Source organism: Malus sylvestris, chromosome 17, assembly GCF_916048215.2.
Source record: "Malus sylvestris chromosome 17, drMalSylv7.2, whole genome shotgun sequence".
Lineage (NCBI taxonomy): Eukaryota > Viridiplantae > Streptophyta > Magnoliopsida > Rosales > Rosaceae > Malus > Malus sylvestris.
In genome coordinates this window covers 29,215,237-29,228,731 of record NC_062276.1, presented here as the reverse complement: position 1 = coordinate 29,228,731, position 13,495 = coordinate 29,215,237, and the positions used below count along the sequence as shown (strand labels likewise).

Here is a 13,495-nt window from a genome sequence, read left to right as displayed (position 1 = left end):
AGATAAATTGTGATTCCCGTTTCAATTAACAACCACAAGTTCATTTTCGAAACATACAACGCAGGAAAAAAATTATTCAAAGTTCGGAAGAATTGAAAAGAAAATTTTCAAGGCCTGGATGAAAAATCATACCTGAGACATTTCAGAGAATCAACTCGACTGGAGTCGGAATGACGTCGTACTGAGCAGAGAGATCAGAAGCCAAATAGCGTCAGACACTTTCTTCTACTCGATATGAGCATCGGTGAAAATGGCAATAGCTTGACAGATAGATGGAATGGCATGTTCATCTTCGTCTGGCGTGAAAAGAAATCAGAGGGGTTAAGATTGGATTTTGGATGGCATTTGGTATACCACCTCTTTCAAATCCATCAAAATCCTTCACCTAATAAAATCCTACTAAATCTTTGAGATTTTGACTATACCTATACTCGTATAGATTTTTTAAAATCATAATTGACTACCTCTAAATTTGGATGGATTTTTAAAATTCTCTTAAATCCTAATTTGACTACATCATAATTTAGAGGTAGTCATTCTCTCCGGTGGCGACAACAACCACAACAATTGATCAGCAGCAGCAGTCCCCCAAGGTGTACGGCTTCGGCATTTCCACCTCTAACCCGGAATTCGTGTCACCTTTGATTCGGCCGTGCCTGAGGACAATGGCCTCGGCAGTGGCGGTGGTGGGGATGATGGTGACGGGGGCATTTTCGCCGTCAGTAGTCGGTGCTTAAAATACACAACAAAATCTTTCTAATTCTCTCTAATTCCTCAACTTTTCCAAATTCTTTAAATTCAAATTCAAATTTAATATGCATGCATGGGATTAAGGGGCATAATAACATGTTTTTTTTAAAATTTGATTTCTGTATATGTGATTCTGCGTTCATTATCAGTTTGGGGTCTGAATTAATGATATTGAGCTTTGTCCCTGTATTTGGTGAGTGGGATATGCGGGTAAATCGTATTTACTGTGATTTATTTGCTTGCAAAATGAGCTCAGATCTTGACCGGATCATTGCATATGTACTAATTTGTCTTTCCATTTTTTATTGTTTACGTTAGCTGATTCCGACCGTTGGTATACGAACTAATGGCAGGTAACAGACCATCATTTAAGATGGATTACAATGACTCTTCTAGTCTTTAAAAGGAACCTAATATTCACTTCGGGTTCACTGGAAAGAAACTAGATGTTGTTGAATTGCCAGCGGATTCCATGTTAGCTGTGTATATTGCTTCTTTCAGGATTAAGGGGTTCCAAGTGCTAGCGTTTCCCAGACTCCATTCCATTGTACTATCGTACTAGGCTATGCAACATTTTTATACTAATTTTTTCTATTGCGATCACCCAATCCTGTAGATTTTCGTACCTTTATGGTTAAACCAACGTTGGAGTTCCTTGTATGGTTGGCCGAGAGCCTGAGAACATAGTGAACTCCTGGGTCTCTGCATTATTGGTTTTACTTGTTAGATGGTTAACCAAACGGGATAATGAAAGCTTGTTGGTTTTGCTTCTTATAATTATTTTAAACAAATGAGTTCAGAAATCACATCTTTTTTTTTTTCCATTGTTTTCTCGTACACTGATAAAAGCATTGAAAATATTTTGATTTGACCTGTTGGCATTAATACTTGCAGCCTAAATGTCATTCATCTAGAGGAAAAGGAAAAAAGGTAAAGGGAGATGCGGAACCAAATTATCGAGGAAGCTGAAGAATTTAAGCGGGCCTTCTACGAGAAACGGAAGCTCAATTCTGAAACTAACAAAGCTCACAACAGAGAAGGGGAGAAGGTAGTAATTCTAAAACCCTTCATGTTGTTCTACATCTTCCGCAGTCCTAATTCTCTCACCCTCCCTCCCTATCCCTTGCTCGCTTGTACCTGCATTCTACGATCACTATCAATGCTTCATATCTATGACGTGAATTTGACTTTCTGTGCAGCTGTACCTGGTCAACCAAGAGAAATTCCACAAAGAAGCTGACAAATGATTCCTCGTGAGGTTCCTAATATTGAGAAGAAGAGAGGGAAGAAAGATCCTGACAAGCAGCCACCCACCAGGGCCCAAAGCCTGGTTAACCGACTGATCTTTCAAGGATGCGATAGATTTTCCTGAAGTTGAAACAGAACCCTCTGCCACACATGATGCTGCCCCCACCTGCCAAAGATGGCAAGGATGCAAAGGGAGAAAAAGAAGGAAAGGATACAAAGGATTCAAAGGATGGAAGGGATACAAAAGATGCAAAAGGAGAAAAGGAGGAAAGGATGCAAAGAATGGAAAAATTAATTCACCAGCCGAAGCTGCAAGTGCACCTGTTTTATCAAAACCAGAGGCTCCTGCTGAACCAGAGGGTGAGCAACATTCGGAAACCATGCTAACTCCTGCAGAGTAATGATCCTTTATTTTTTATTTTTTTTTGTTCTTTACATTATCTTTGAGTCTAATGCTTAGAAATTTACTATGAAGAAGAAGGGTAAACACAATCAGTCTGCAGAATGGAATGTACAGACTGCAGAGTTTTCTTCCAAACTTCCTCTAGGGTTTTGCCGGCTTTCCTTCGTAAGCAAAACCACCTTCATCGAATTCAATGTTGTCTCATTTATTTTTTGAATAACGTATCTTTGACTGTACAAATTTCATAATCGGAATCGTTCAATTTCTTAATCTTCATTTGAAGATCACTCCTAACAAAAAATCATTTCAATCGGAGATTATTTAGTAAATGTATAGAACAAATCAAAGTTATAGATACCAATTAATATATTCATGATAAACTGTTGAATGATGATAAAAAAATACCAAATAGTTATACAAATTATCCAGAAGTTGAAAGCAATAAATGGCAAGGTAGTTCCAAAATGTACGACTGTCACACATAATCAATTACAGCACTGCTTTATTTCATAACTTTGCCTGCAGACACACAAGTCTTGTTGAATTTTTTGTCCTCCGGCGACACATTGACTGATTGGAAGGTTACTACTTTTGCTTGTAGTAGGCGAGAACACTATATATGGTCTGCAGGGTGGTAAGAATGAGAATAATGATGACTGCATTTGAGACTGACCAGATTGACGATGGATTGTATAGGTAATCTCTTTGGATCCCTACAAGCCAACGCCTTAGCCAACGATCTCAATTATAGAAATACACGTCCAAGGAGAGTCGAGAGTAAAAGAAGGGGATGGATGCAGTGTCATTGCAAAGCCTATTAACCAAACAAACAGTGTCCTCCTTGCTCAACGTGGTGTCTATAATATCATTCTGAATGAGAGAGTCTAAATCTTTGGTAGACTTGATAAGCTTATTCAACAGCATGGCATAAGACAAAAAGTAATGGGGCTTCATTGAACACCGTTCGTAGGCTATGAGGTTTCTGAAGAGAGATTCTGTGTGGGCTCCAATTCTGATCAGCGGAATTTTCATCACTCCATTTTCCGCGTTGAAGGTTATGCCCGACAACTCTGTCTCCGAGGATGCACATTGAAATTTGACTCCAATCTCCTCAAGATGTGTCACTGCGGTAATAGGATCCCAGAATCCATAAGGACGGTTCTCATTCCTCGATAATGATCCAACAAGCAAATCTCTTACATTGTCAAGTAAATGTCTGAATTGCCATGTCTCCCTTATATTACCCTTAATTACTAACATTAACTGGACCTTCTCTATTTTATGCATAAATTCGCAAATTAAGGCCCGAGTATGTATATGTAGAGAAGGCTCGTATGATGATGTTGTGAGGTTGAATAAACAGTCGAGAACTTTCCCAGGAAGCTGGTTTTCAAGCAGGAACATGTCGCTTTGAACTATCGACATCATCTCTGGCATACTCAAAACATCATGATATCTGCAAATCGAACTTCTTCTGCACATAAGTTCTAAAATAAAGCAACCATCGACCACCATCATTTCTACAAACTGATTGCTACTCAGATGATCAAACTTTTCATCATAGCAGCTACGAAGAAACTCTTCTCTGCTTCTAATTTCTTTGACAAACTTCACCAAACTGGTGTCTGGAGTTGGTTTGCGATTGAGGAGGCGTTGCAAATTCCATAGCTTAATTTGCTCCATGGCCTCGAACTTTTTTCCTCCGTGGTGATATGGCCCGATTGAAACCACTTGTGGAACAAAAGCATTTTCATTGTCCCTGACAAGTTTAGGAGGGACTCTGAATATGCAAGTAGGATCTGGTTCTGGAAATTCCTGGGGAAGCTTTGTTCCTATCTGGGACGCCAATAGTTCGTCTTCATTGTTTTTGTTTCCGCTCAAAGTTTGGTTACCCGCATCACTTGTTTCTATCTCACGTCTCTCTCCCTCATTTCTTACTTGAATTACGAAGTGATCACCGTTTGCATTGTTGCTCTCTTCAGTTGAGTTCGTCATTGTCAACTCTTTTCAACTCCAAATAGGCCTGGCAAACGGGTCGTGTCAGTCGTGTTCGTGTAATACCTGTTATCTTAACGGATCGTGTCGTGTCACACCTGTTATCTTAACGGGTCCTTAAGGGTAAAGTGACCCGACCCGTTATGACCCGTTAAGAAAAATATTTTTTTTCCTTAAATTTGCACATACCACACATTATCACATAAATATTACTTCAAAACATTAAAACACATTTGTCGCTTATGTACTCGAAAATAAGAGCCTCATAAAAAATACATTCATATACTACTAATCTATTACAAATATTAAATGTGCAAGGATATGCAAAATGAAAGCGTTTTTGTTTTCAAGGTTGTGAAGCATTTCTCAAAAGTTTAAATCTTGTCAATGGAACTCAAAGCTTAATGAAAGTGACCCACTAGTGTGTTTATTCGTACTTTCATTAAGTATAACATAAAATTTTGTGATATCCACTAGTGTAAATATTTTAAATTGAAGATCGAATTCAATCATTGTATTTATATAGGGTCAAGGAGTGTAGTTGTAAAAAATCATCAAAATCGGAGTTAAAATAACCGTTAAATTGTGATTTTTCGTTTATAACCGTCGAAAAGTTTTGTCCCGTTACTTAATCTTTAAATGTTTGTTTTTTGCAATTTTTGGCGTATGCAATTTCGAAACATATACAAACAAGTATGATGGTTAGATCGTTGAAACTAGTTTCGTAGAATGCGTATCCCATCAAAACAATAGATTCACTAACACTTAAAAGTTTATTCTTACTTTTATTAAGTATAACATAAGATTTTGTGGTATCCACTAGTGTAAATATTTTAAATTGAAGATCGAATTCATTCATTGTATTCATATAGGGTCAAGGAGTGTAACTGTAAAAAATCATCAAAATCGGAGTTAAAATAACCGTTAAATCGTGATTTTTCGTTTATAACCGTCTAAAAGTTTTGTCTCGTTACTTGATCTCTGAATGTTTGTTTTTGCAATTTTTGGCATATGCAATCTCGAAGTATATACAAACATGTTTGACGGTTGGATCGTTGAAACTAGTTTCATAGAATGCGTATTCCATCAAAACAATAGATTCACTAACACTTAAGAATTTATTCATACTTTCATCAAGTATAACATAAGATTTTGTGGTATCCACTAGTGTAAATATTTTAAATTGAAAATCGAATTCATTCATTGTATTTATATAGGGTCAAGGAGTGTAGTTGTAAAAAATCATCAAAATCGGAGTTAAAATAACCGTTAAATCGTGATTTTTCGTTTATAACCATCGAAAAGTTTTGTCCCGTTACTTGATCTCTGAATGTTTGTTTTTTGCAATTTTTGGCATATGCGATCTCAAAGCATATACAAACAAGTTTGACAGTTGGATCGTTGAAACTAGTTTCGCAAAATGCGTATCTCATCAAAACAATAGATTCACTAACACTTAAGAGTTTATTCATATTTTCGCTAAGTATAACAAAAGATTTTGTGGTATCCAATAGTGTAAATATTTTAAATTGAAGATCGAATTCATTCATTGTATTCATATAGGGTCAAGGAGTGTAGATGTAAAATATCATCAAAATCGGAGTTAAAATAACCGTTAAATCGTGATTTTTCGTTTATAACCGTCAAAAAGTTTTGTCCTGTTACTTGATCTATGAATGTTTGTTTTTTGTAATTTTTGGCGTATGCGATCTCGAATCATATACAAACAAGTTTGACGGTTGGATCGTTGAAACTAGTTTCACAAAATGCGTATCTCATCAAAACAATAGATTCACTAACACTTAAGAGTTTATTCATATTTTCATTAAGTATAATATAAGATTTTGTAGTATCCAATAGTGTAAATATTTTAAATTGAAGATCGAATTCATTCATTGTCTTCATATAGGGTCAAGGAGTGTAGCTGTAAAAAATTATCAAAATCGGAGTTAAAATAACCGTTAAATTGTGATTTTTCGTTTATAACCGTCGAAAAGTTTTGTCCCGTTACTTGATCTCTGAATGTTTGTTTTTTTCAATTTTTGGCGTATGTGATCTCGAAGTATATACAAACATGTTTGACGGTTGGATCATTGAAACTAGTTTCGTAGAATGCGTATCCCATCAAAACAATAGATTCACTAACACTTAAAAGTTTATTCATACTTTCATCAAGTATAACATAAGATTTTGTGGTATCCACTAGTGTAAATATTTTAAATTGAAGATCGAATCATTCATTGTATTCATATATGGTCAAGGAGTGTAGCTGTAAAAAATCATCAAAATCGGAGTTAAAATAACCGTTAAATCGTGATTTTTCGTTTATAACCGTCGGAAAGTTTTGTCTCGTTACTTGATCTGTGAATGTTTTTTTGTTTGTAATTTTTTGCTGATGCGATCTTGAAGCATATACAAGCAAGTTTGACGGTTGGATCATTGAAATTAGTTTCGTATAATTCGTATCCCATGAAGTTCAATGGTGTGTGTGTGTATATATATATTTATTTATTTATTAAGTAGATTTAAATCTATTTATTTAGTATGTATAATTATTATAGTTTTTAGGGGTATAAAATTTAATATATATATATATATATATATATATATATATATATAGATAACTATTATAGTTAATATTTTGGGGGTATAATTATTATAGTATATATAATTATTATAATTATTATAGTTTTAGGGGTATAAAATTGTTAAATTAATATATATAATTATTATAGTATTTTTTTAGGGTTATAAAATTATTAAATTAATATTCTGTTTATCGTGTATCGTGTTACCCACGTGTATACCCGAACCAACCCGTTATCTTAACAGGTGCTTATCGGGTTACCTGATAACGACCCGTTTCGTTATCATATCGACCCGAACACCTGTTAATTTCGTGTCGTGTCGTGTCGTGTCGGGTTATCGGGTCGTGTCAGGAATTGCCAGGCCTAACTCCAAACATGACTCACCTAATCAAGTATTATATATTAACAAGAACAAAAATTACAAATAGTGTCAATACATTCATTAATTAAACTACCAAATTTATTATTGGAACCATACAGAAATTTTATAATGTTAGGTTTGTTTAATGTATTTATTGAATAAATAATAATCCACCCAATATGGAAGATGGATTATACTAATGTCTCTTTAGTAATATTCCTTTTTCTAATTATTGGAAAATAAATTAAAAGATATAGAATATGTCAAGGAGGATGGGTTTGGCTTAACCTCCAAACCTCCATCCTTCAAACAAATCTTTCCCTACGAGTTCGATTCTTGCAAGGTGTAGGTGAGAGAACTATGTCGGTTTGGTTTTTATTTCTAGCACAAAGTACGTAAGCAATCTAATTGGGCTAAACGCAACTAAATCCTACAAGTAGTGACGTTTGTGCTAGCGAACAAAGAAGTCTTATAAGAACGAAACGGTGGTTTGGAATTTGTTAATTCCGCTAAATCATAACCTAACTGAATTCCATTTAATATACATGATTTTCCAGCATTTAGTATAATGAAAAATAGAAAAAAAGGCAGAAATTTCATACTAATAATGCCTCTAAATCTTATATTTATAGGCAGTTGGTAGGAAAACTTACCAGGATGATCCAAGAGATGATTATATATTCAGGCTGAGAAACTTATGAGGTCGAATGAAGAATTATTTTCGGCCCCCTCCTTCCCACAGAGCATACATAGGTCTATACTTCTAGTCCCAGACTAGTGTAGAATGTGAGGAAGAAACACTTTCTACTGTGCACTGCCTTTTTCTAGTGTTGCTTTGGTTGTTTGCTTCGTTGTAAGCTTTTGGTTTCCTTTGGCATCTTTGTCTGGTAAATGAATTTTCAAGTTTTCCAAAAAAAAAAAAAAAAAAAAAAAAAAAAAAAAAACACTTTCTACTGTGCTAACACTGTCAACTATAAGTCAATTGACCTTTTTCTAGTGTTGCTTTGGTTGTTTGCTTCGTTGTAAGTTTTCGGTTTCCTTTGGCATCTTTGCCCAGTAAATGAATTTTCCAATTTTTCAAAAAAAAAAAAAAAAACACTTTCTAGTGTGCTGCCACTGTCAACCATAAGTCAATTGACTTGCAAGTCCTTTTACACTATTTCATTTCATAAAATTCTTTCTATTTGCCCCCACAAAAGAAAAAAGAAAAAAGAAAACAAAAAACTCTAACCACGTACTCACGTCTCTCTTGCTTTACTCTCACTTTTTTGCCCCTTTCATTTCTTTTTCTTTTTCTTCTATTGGTATTTTGTCTGGTGGTCCTGGTTTTCATTTAATTGCTTGTGAAGTAAGCTTCGGTTTTCACCGTTTCATTGCGTTGTGGGAAATTTTATTCAAAACCACAGATTTTATCTTATGAAATTTAGGTTAAAATTAATAGATTTTTTTACGATATATTTATATGAAGGAGTTGAGGGAAGAAATAGTATCAATTTCATCGTCTACAAGATTCAAATATAAAATATCTTACTTCCATGTGAATATAATAAAGTGTAGACCTTGTTCTAGTTTCTAAAGGTGATGTTTGGTTTGTGATCGAGGCGGCGTTGCAAATTTCTTAGTTTAATTTGTGAATTCCTCCTGCAGTATGTGAAGGGGTTTAGGGAATAAATTGTATTAAGAGATTTTAAGTTTGATTCTCGTTAAAAGTGAATGTAAACGACATTATTGTTAGCTCATTATTCTACTCCATTTCTCTTAGTGTAGATAATATAGTTAAAATAAATTTAAAAAAAAAATAAATAAATAAAATAAAAAAAGCCTCTTCATCAATAAAGATCAAACTTAAAATATCTTATTTATAAAATGAAAGACAAAAAAGTGTAGACCTTTCTCTAGTTTCTAGAGGCGACGTTTCGTTTATATCGAGTCGATAACTTAATTTGTTCCATAATCCAAATAGTTTTTATGAGATTTATTTAAGACTATATTATGTCCACCAAGTTCAGTGGGCTTTTGGTGTCAGATTTTCAATACTCTGGGTAGTGGACTTTCAGATATTACGGCACGTAGGAAAAAAAAAAAGTATGTGCTACATTATACCGCACTTTATTATTTTTTAATAAAGATAAAGCTCACTAATACACGTAAATCTTATTTTTGTTAAAAATATGATACAAATGTGATAAGCGTATAATTTAAGAAAAAATAATCACAGAAAGTTAGAAAGAAAAAAAAGAACCTCATGAGCATTATAAATGCATGTAATTTTGGATTTGTAAATATAAAAACTAGCGATTGTGAGTTTAAATCTTTTGCACTCATTTTATGTGTAGTCTCTATTGTTAATTGACACGCTTTAAATTTATGAATAAATCTTTAAGGAGGGTTGAATTTATAAACATATGCCAATCAATGATATAAACTATAAAGAGATCGTACACAAAATAAGGATTAGAACTTGTACTCCCTATTGCACCAACAATTATGCTGCCAATTGAGAGAGAGAGAGAGAGAGAGAGAGAGAGAGAGAGAGAGAGAGAGACTCATATGATCATCCACTGCCACGGGCTCTCTCTCGCGATCTAAACACGCCGATCTCACTTATTAATCAAAGCAAGCTTAACGCTATACCTAATAGTTTTACAAATTATTCAGAAGTTGAAAAGAATAAATGGCAAGATAGTTCCAAATTGTATGATTGTCAATATAATCAATTACAGCACTACTTTATTTCATAGCCTTGCCTGCAGTCACGAAAGTCTTGTTGAGTTTTATGTCCTCCGGCGAGCATTGACCGATTGGAAGGTTACTGCTTTTAGTAGGCGAGAACACTATGTAGGATCTGCGTGACGGTAAGAATGAGAATAATGATGACCGCATTTGAAATTGACCAGATTGACGATGAATTGTATAGATAATCCCTTTTGATCTGTGGAAGCCAACGCCTCAGCCAACGATCTTCATAGTATTCGTACATGTGCCAGGCGAGTCGAGAGTAAACGAACGAGATGGATGCAGTGTCATTCGAAAGGCTAACAAACAAACAGTGTCCTCCTTGCTCAACTCGGTTCGTACAATTCGTTTCTGAATGAAAGAGTCTAAATCTTTGGTAGACTTGATAAGCTGATCGAACAGCATGGCATAAGACAAAATGTAATGGGGCTTCATTGAACACCGTTCGCAGGCTATGAGGTTTCTAAAGACACACTCTTTGTTAGCTCCAATCGTCATATATGGAATTTTCATCACTCCATTTTCCCTGTTGAAGGTTATATGCACAACAGCTCTGTCCCCAGGATGCAAGTTGAAATTTGACTCCAATCTCCTCAAGATGTGTCACTGAGGGAATAGGAGTCCAATGTTCATAAAGACTGTCCTTATTCCTCGATACTGTTCCAACAAGCAAATCTCTTGCATGTTGGAATGTGAGTATGTTTTCACACGGTTAAGTTATTGTGGATTAACATAAAGAATTTATTGATTTTCAAGGATTGAATTGTATTTCACTCATAAGTTCTTTTACAATTGTACAGCAATATATAAGAGGATTAACCTCTTGCTTTACGCAACAACAGGTGGCTTAGGAAAAATAAATAACAGCCCCTTAAATTAAGGGAGTTGACAACTTAGATTAAGAAGTTGACACCCTTGAATTAAGGAAGTTGTCTGGCTTAGGGAAAATAAATAACAGCCCCTTGAATTAAGGGAAGAAGTTGACAACCTAAGGACAAGCCCCTTGAATTAAGGACCGTAAGCTTCCCTTAATATTCAGAAACCGACTTCCAATACTCCCTCTCAAGCTGGATCCAGAAGGTTTATGGATCCAAGCTTGGACAGAAGCCATTGAAACTGATGAGAAGCCAAGGGCTTGGTGAAAATGTCGGCCAGTTGGTCGAAGCTTCGTGTATACCGTGTCTGAATTACCTGCGCCTGCACCTATGCCCGAACGAAAAGACAGTCAACCTCAATGTGTTTCGTTCTCTCGTGAAACACGGGATTAGATGCTATATGCATGGCTGCCTGATTGTCACAGAATAAGGACATAGGAATAGTTGCAGGAAACCCTAAATCACACAGAAGACTCTTGAGCCAGATCAACTCACATGCAGTGGAAGCCATTGCACGGTACTCAGCTTCGGCACTGGATCTAGCGATAACAGTTTGCTTTTTACTTTTCCAGGTGACCAAGTTTCCACCAACAAATGTACAATAGCCGGAGGTGGACTTACGATCGATTGCGTTGCCTACCCAATCAGCATCACAATACCTTACGACTTGAGTGTTGTCATTCTTCCGCATGACGATACCACGACCCACTGAACCTTTTAAGTAGCGTAAGATCCGTTTAACCAGAGTCAAATGTTCAAGAGTCGGGGAGTGCATGAATTGGCTCACAAGACTTACAGAATAGGTGATGTTAGGTCTAGTGATTGTGAGGTAGATCAATTTTCCAACCAATCGCTGATAATGGGTGATATCAGTGAGTGGCGTGCCCTTCAAGCTAGGTTTTTGCTTACTGTCAAGAGGAGTGGTGGCTAGTTTAGCATCGCTCATGTTAGCATCCTTGAGCAAATCCAAGACATACTTTCTTTGGTTAAGAAACAGTCCCTTGTGTGAGGTTGCCACTTCTATACCAAGAAAGTACTTCAATATCCCAAGGTCTTTAATTGCAAATCTTTGTCTGAGAGACTGTTTGAGAGTGGAGATCTCGTCAGTATTATCACCCGTAATTATCAGATCATCAACATAAATCAGCACAACTAATGTGCCCACAGCTCTTGTGCGAACAAATAATAAGGAATCGGCGTTGCTGCTTTTGAAACCAACACTAGTGAGAACTGAGCTCAGTTAGGCATACCAAGCTCATGGGGACTGCTTTAGGCCATAAATGGCTTTGTGCAATCTGCACACCACATTCGGTTCATTGCTTTGTGGATGCCCTGGTGGCAATTTCATATAGACTTTTTCTTTGAGATCACCGTGCAAGAATGCGTTCTTCACATCGATTTGGTACATGGACCATCCTTTGTTTACAGCTACAGACAATAACATTCTTACTGTGTTCATTTTGGCCACAGGTGCAAACGTTTCTTTGTAATCCACCTCGAATGTTTGAGTGAATCCCCGAGCCACCAGTCTTGCTTTATGTCTCTCAATTGAACCATCTGACTTGAATTTAAGTTTATAAATCCATTTGCAACCCACTGCTTTCTTGCCTGTTGGAAGTTTGGTGATGCTATAGGTATTGTGTTGATCTAGAGCTTTAAGTTCTTCTTGCATTGCCTCTTTCCACACCTCTTGGCTGTTGGCCTCGTGGAAATTCTGAGGCTCCTGGTAACTGGATAGTGCTTAGGAATGCAGCATGATCCAGTGTCACTCTCTTGTATGACACACAATTGGAGATGGGATGTGTGGGTTTGTACATGACAAAATCCTGAAGTCTTGTGGGAGTTTTTCTAACACGCATTGGATTGTGTCGAGGAGTTGGAAGAGTTGTTTCACACTCGTTCGCATCATCTTGATTGTCACAATTGTCATGCAGTGTATCCTCAGAGTGAGACCCTTCATTGCTACCTTAATTGGGAGAAACATCAACGTTGACATAACTGAGCTCGCGTTGTTGTGGTCCCTCCAGTTCAATTCTTGGTAGTGGGAACACATCCAAGATGCCATCCCCTTGGGCTGTGATTTCACTTGACTTGTTGAAAAAAGGGTTAGTTTCATGAAATCGCACATCTTTGGACACAATCAATCTCTTTAGTTAGGGATTATAACACTTATATCCCTTTTGTGTAGAGGAATAACCAAGAAAAATACATCTGGCAGCTCTAGGATCTAATTTATCTCGGTGAAGAGATTGAACATGCACAAAACAGATGTAGCCAAACACTCTAAGATGTGAGAGGTCAATTTTCCTTCCTTTCATGACCTCGAGTGGAGACTTGAATTCCAAGACTCAGCTGGGTAATCTATTGATGATATATGCAGCTGCCATAACACCTTGAGACCAAAATTTCTTTGGTACATTCATTTGTAGCATTAGTGCTCTTGTTTTTTCAAGTAGGTCACGGTTTTTGCGTTCGGATACACCATTTTGTTGAGGTGTTCCAACACAACTTGTTTGATGCATGATGCCATTAGTGCTCA

The 13,495-nt window shown here is 36.3% G+C and overlaps 2 protein-coding genes, 1 long non-coding RNA gene and 1 pseudogene across 5 annotated transcripts in view; 2 read left to right on the top strand and 2 right to left on the bottom strand.

Annotated features, from left to right (window-relative positions):
• Nucleotides 1-13,495, bottom strand: part of LOC126610269 (putative UPF0481 protein At3g02645) — a 45,749-nt gene that overhangs the window by 7,037 nt on the left and 25,217 nt on the right. The window lies entirely within an intron of this gene.
• LOC126610272 (clathrin light chain 1-like) overlaps nt 1-13,495 on the top strand; it is a 38,727-nt gene that overhangs the window by 10,102 nt on the left and 15,130 nt on the right. Inside the window, exon 4 of one of the 3 annotated variants that reach the window (XM_050278285.1) lies at nt 2,320-2,866. The exons of 1 other annotated variant lie outside the window; for it this stretch is intronic. In XM_050278285.1, the coding sequence (XP_050134242.1) occupies nt 2,320-2,399 (80 nt within the window). In that variant the 3' untranslated portion in view covers nt 2,400-2,866. Of the gene's footprint in view, nt 1-2,319; nt 2,867-13,495 lie in introns of those variants that run through there. One more of the 3 variants, XM_050278282.1, reaches the window with a different exon arrangement.
• On the top strand, nt 1,069-2,305 carry LOC126610276 (uncharacterized). The gene is made up of 3 exons (XR_007618452.1): nt 1,069-1,103; nt 1,645-1,798; nt 1,950-2,305. It is a non-coding gene; the product is annotated as an uncharacterized LOC126610276 (long non-coding RNA).
• On the bottom strand, nt 2,750-8,164 carry LOC126610271 (UPF0481 protein At3g47200-like; annotated as a pseudogene).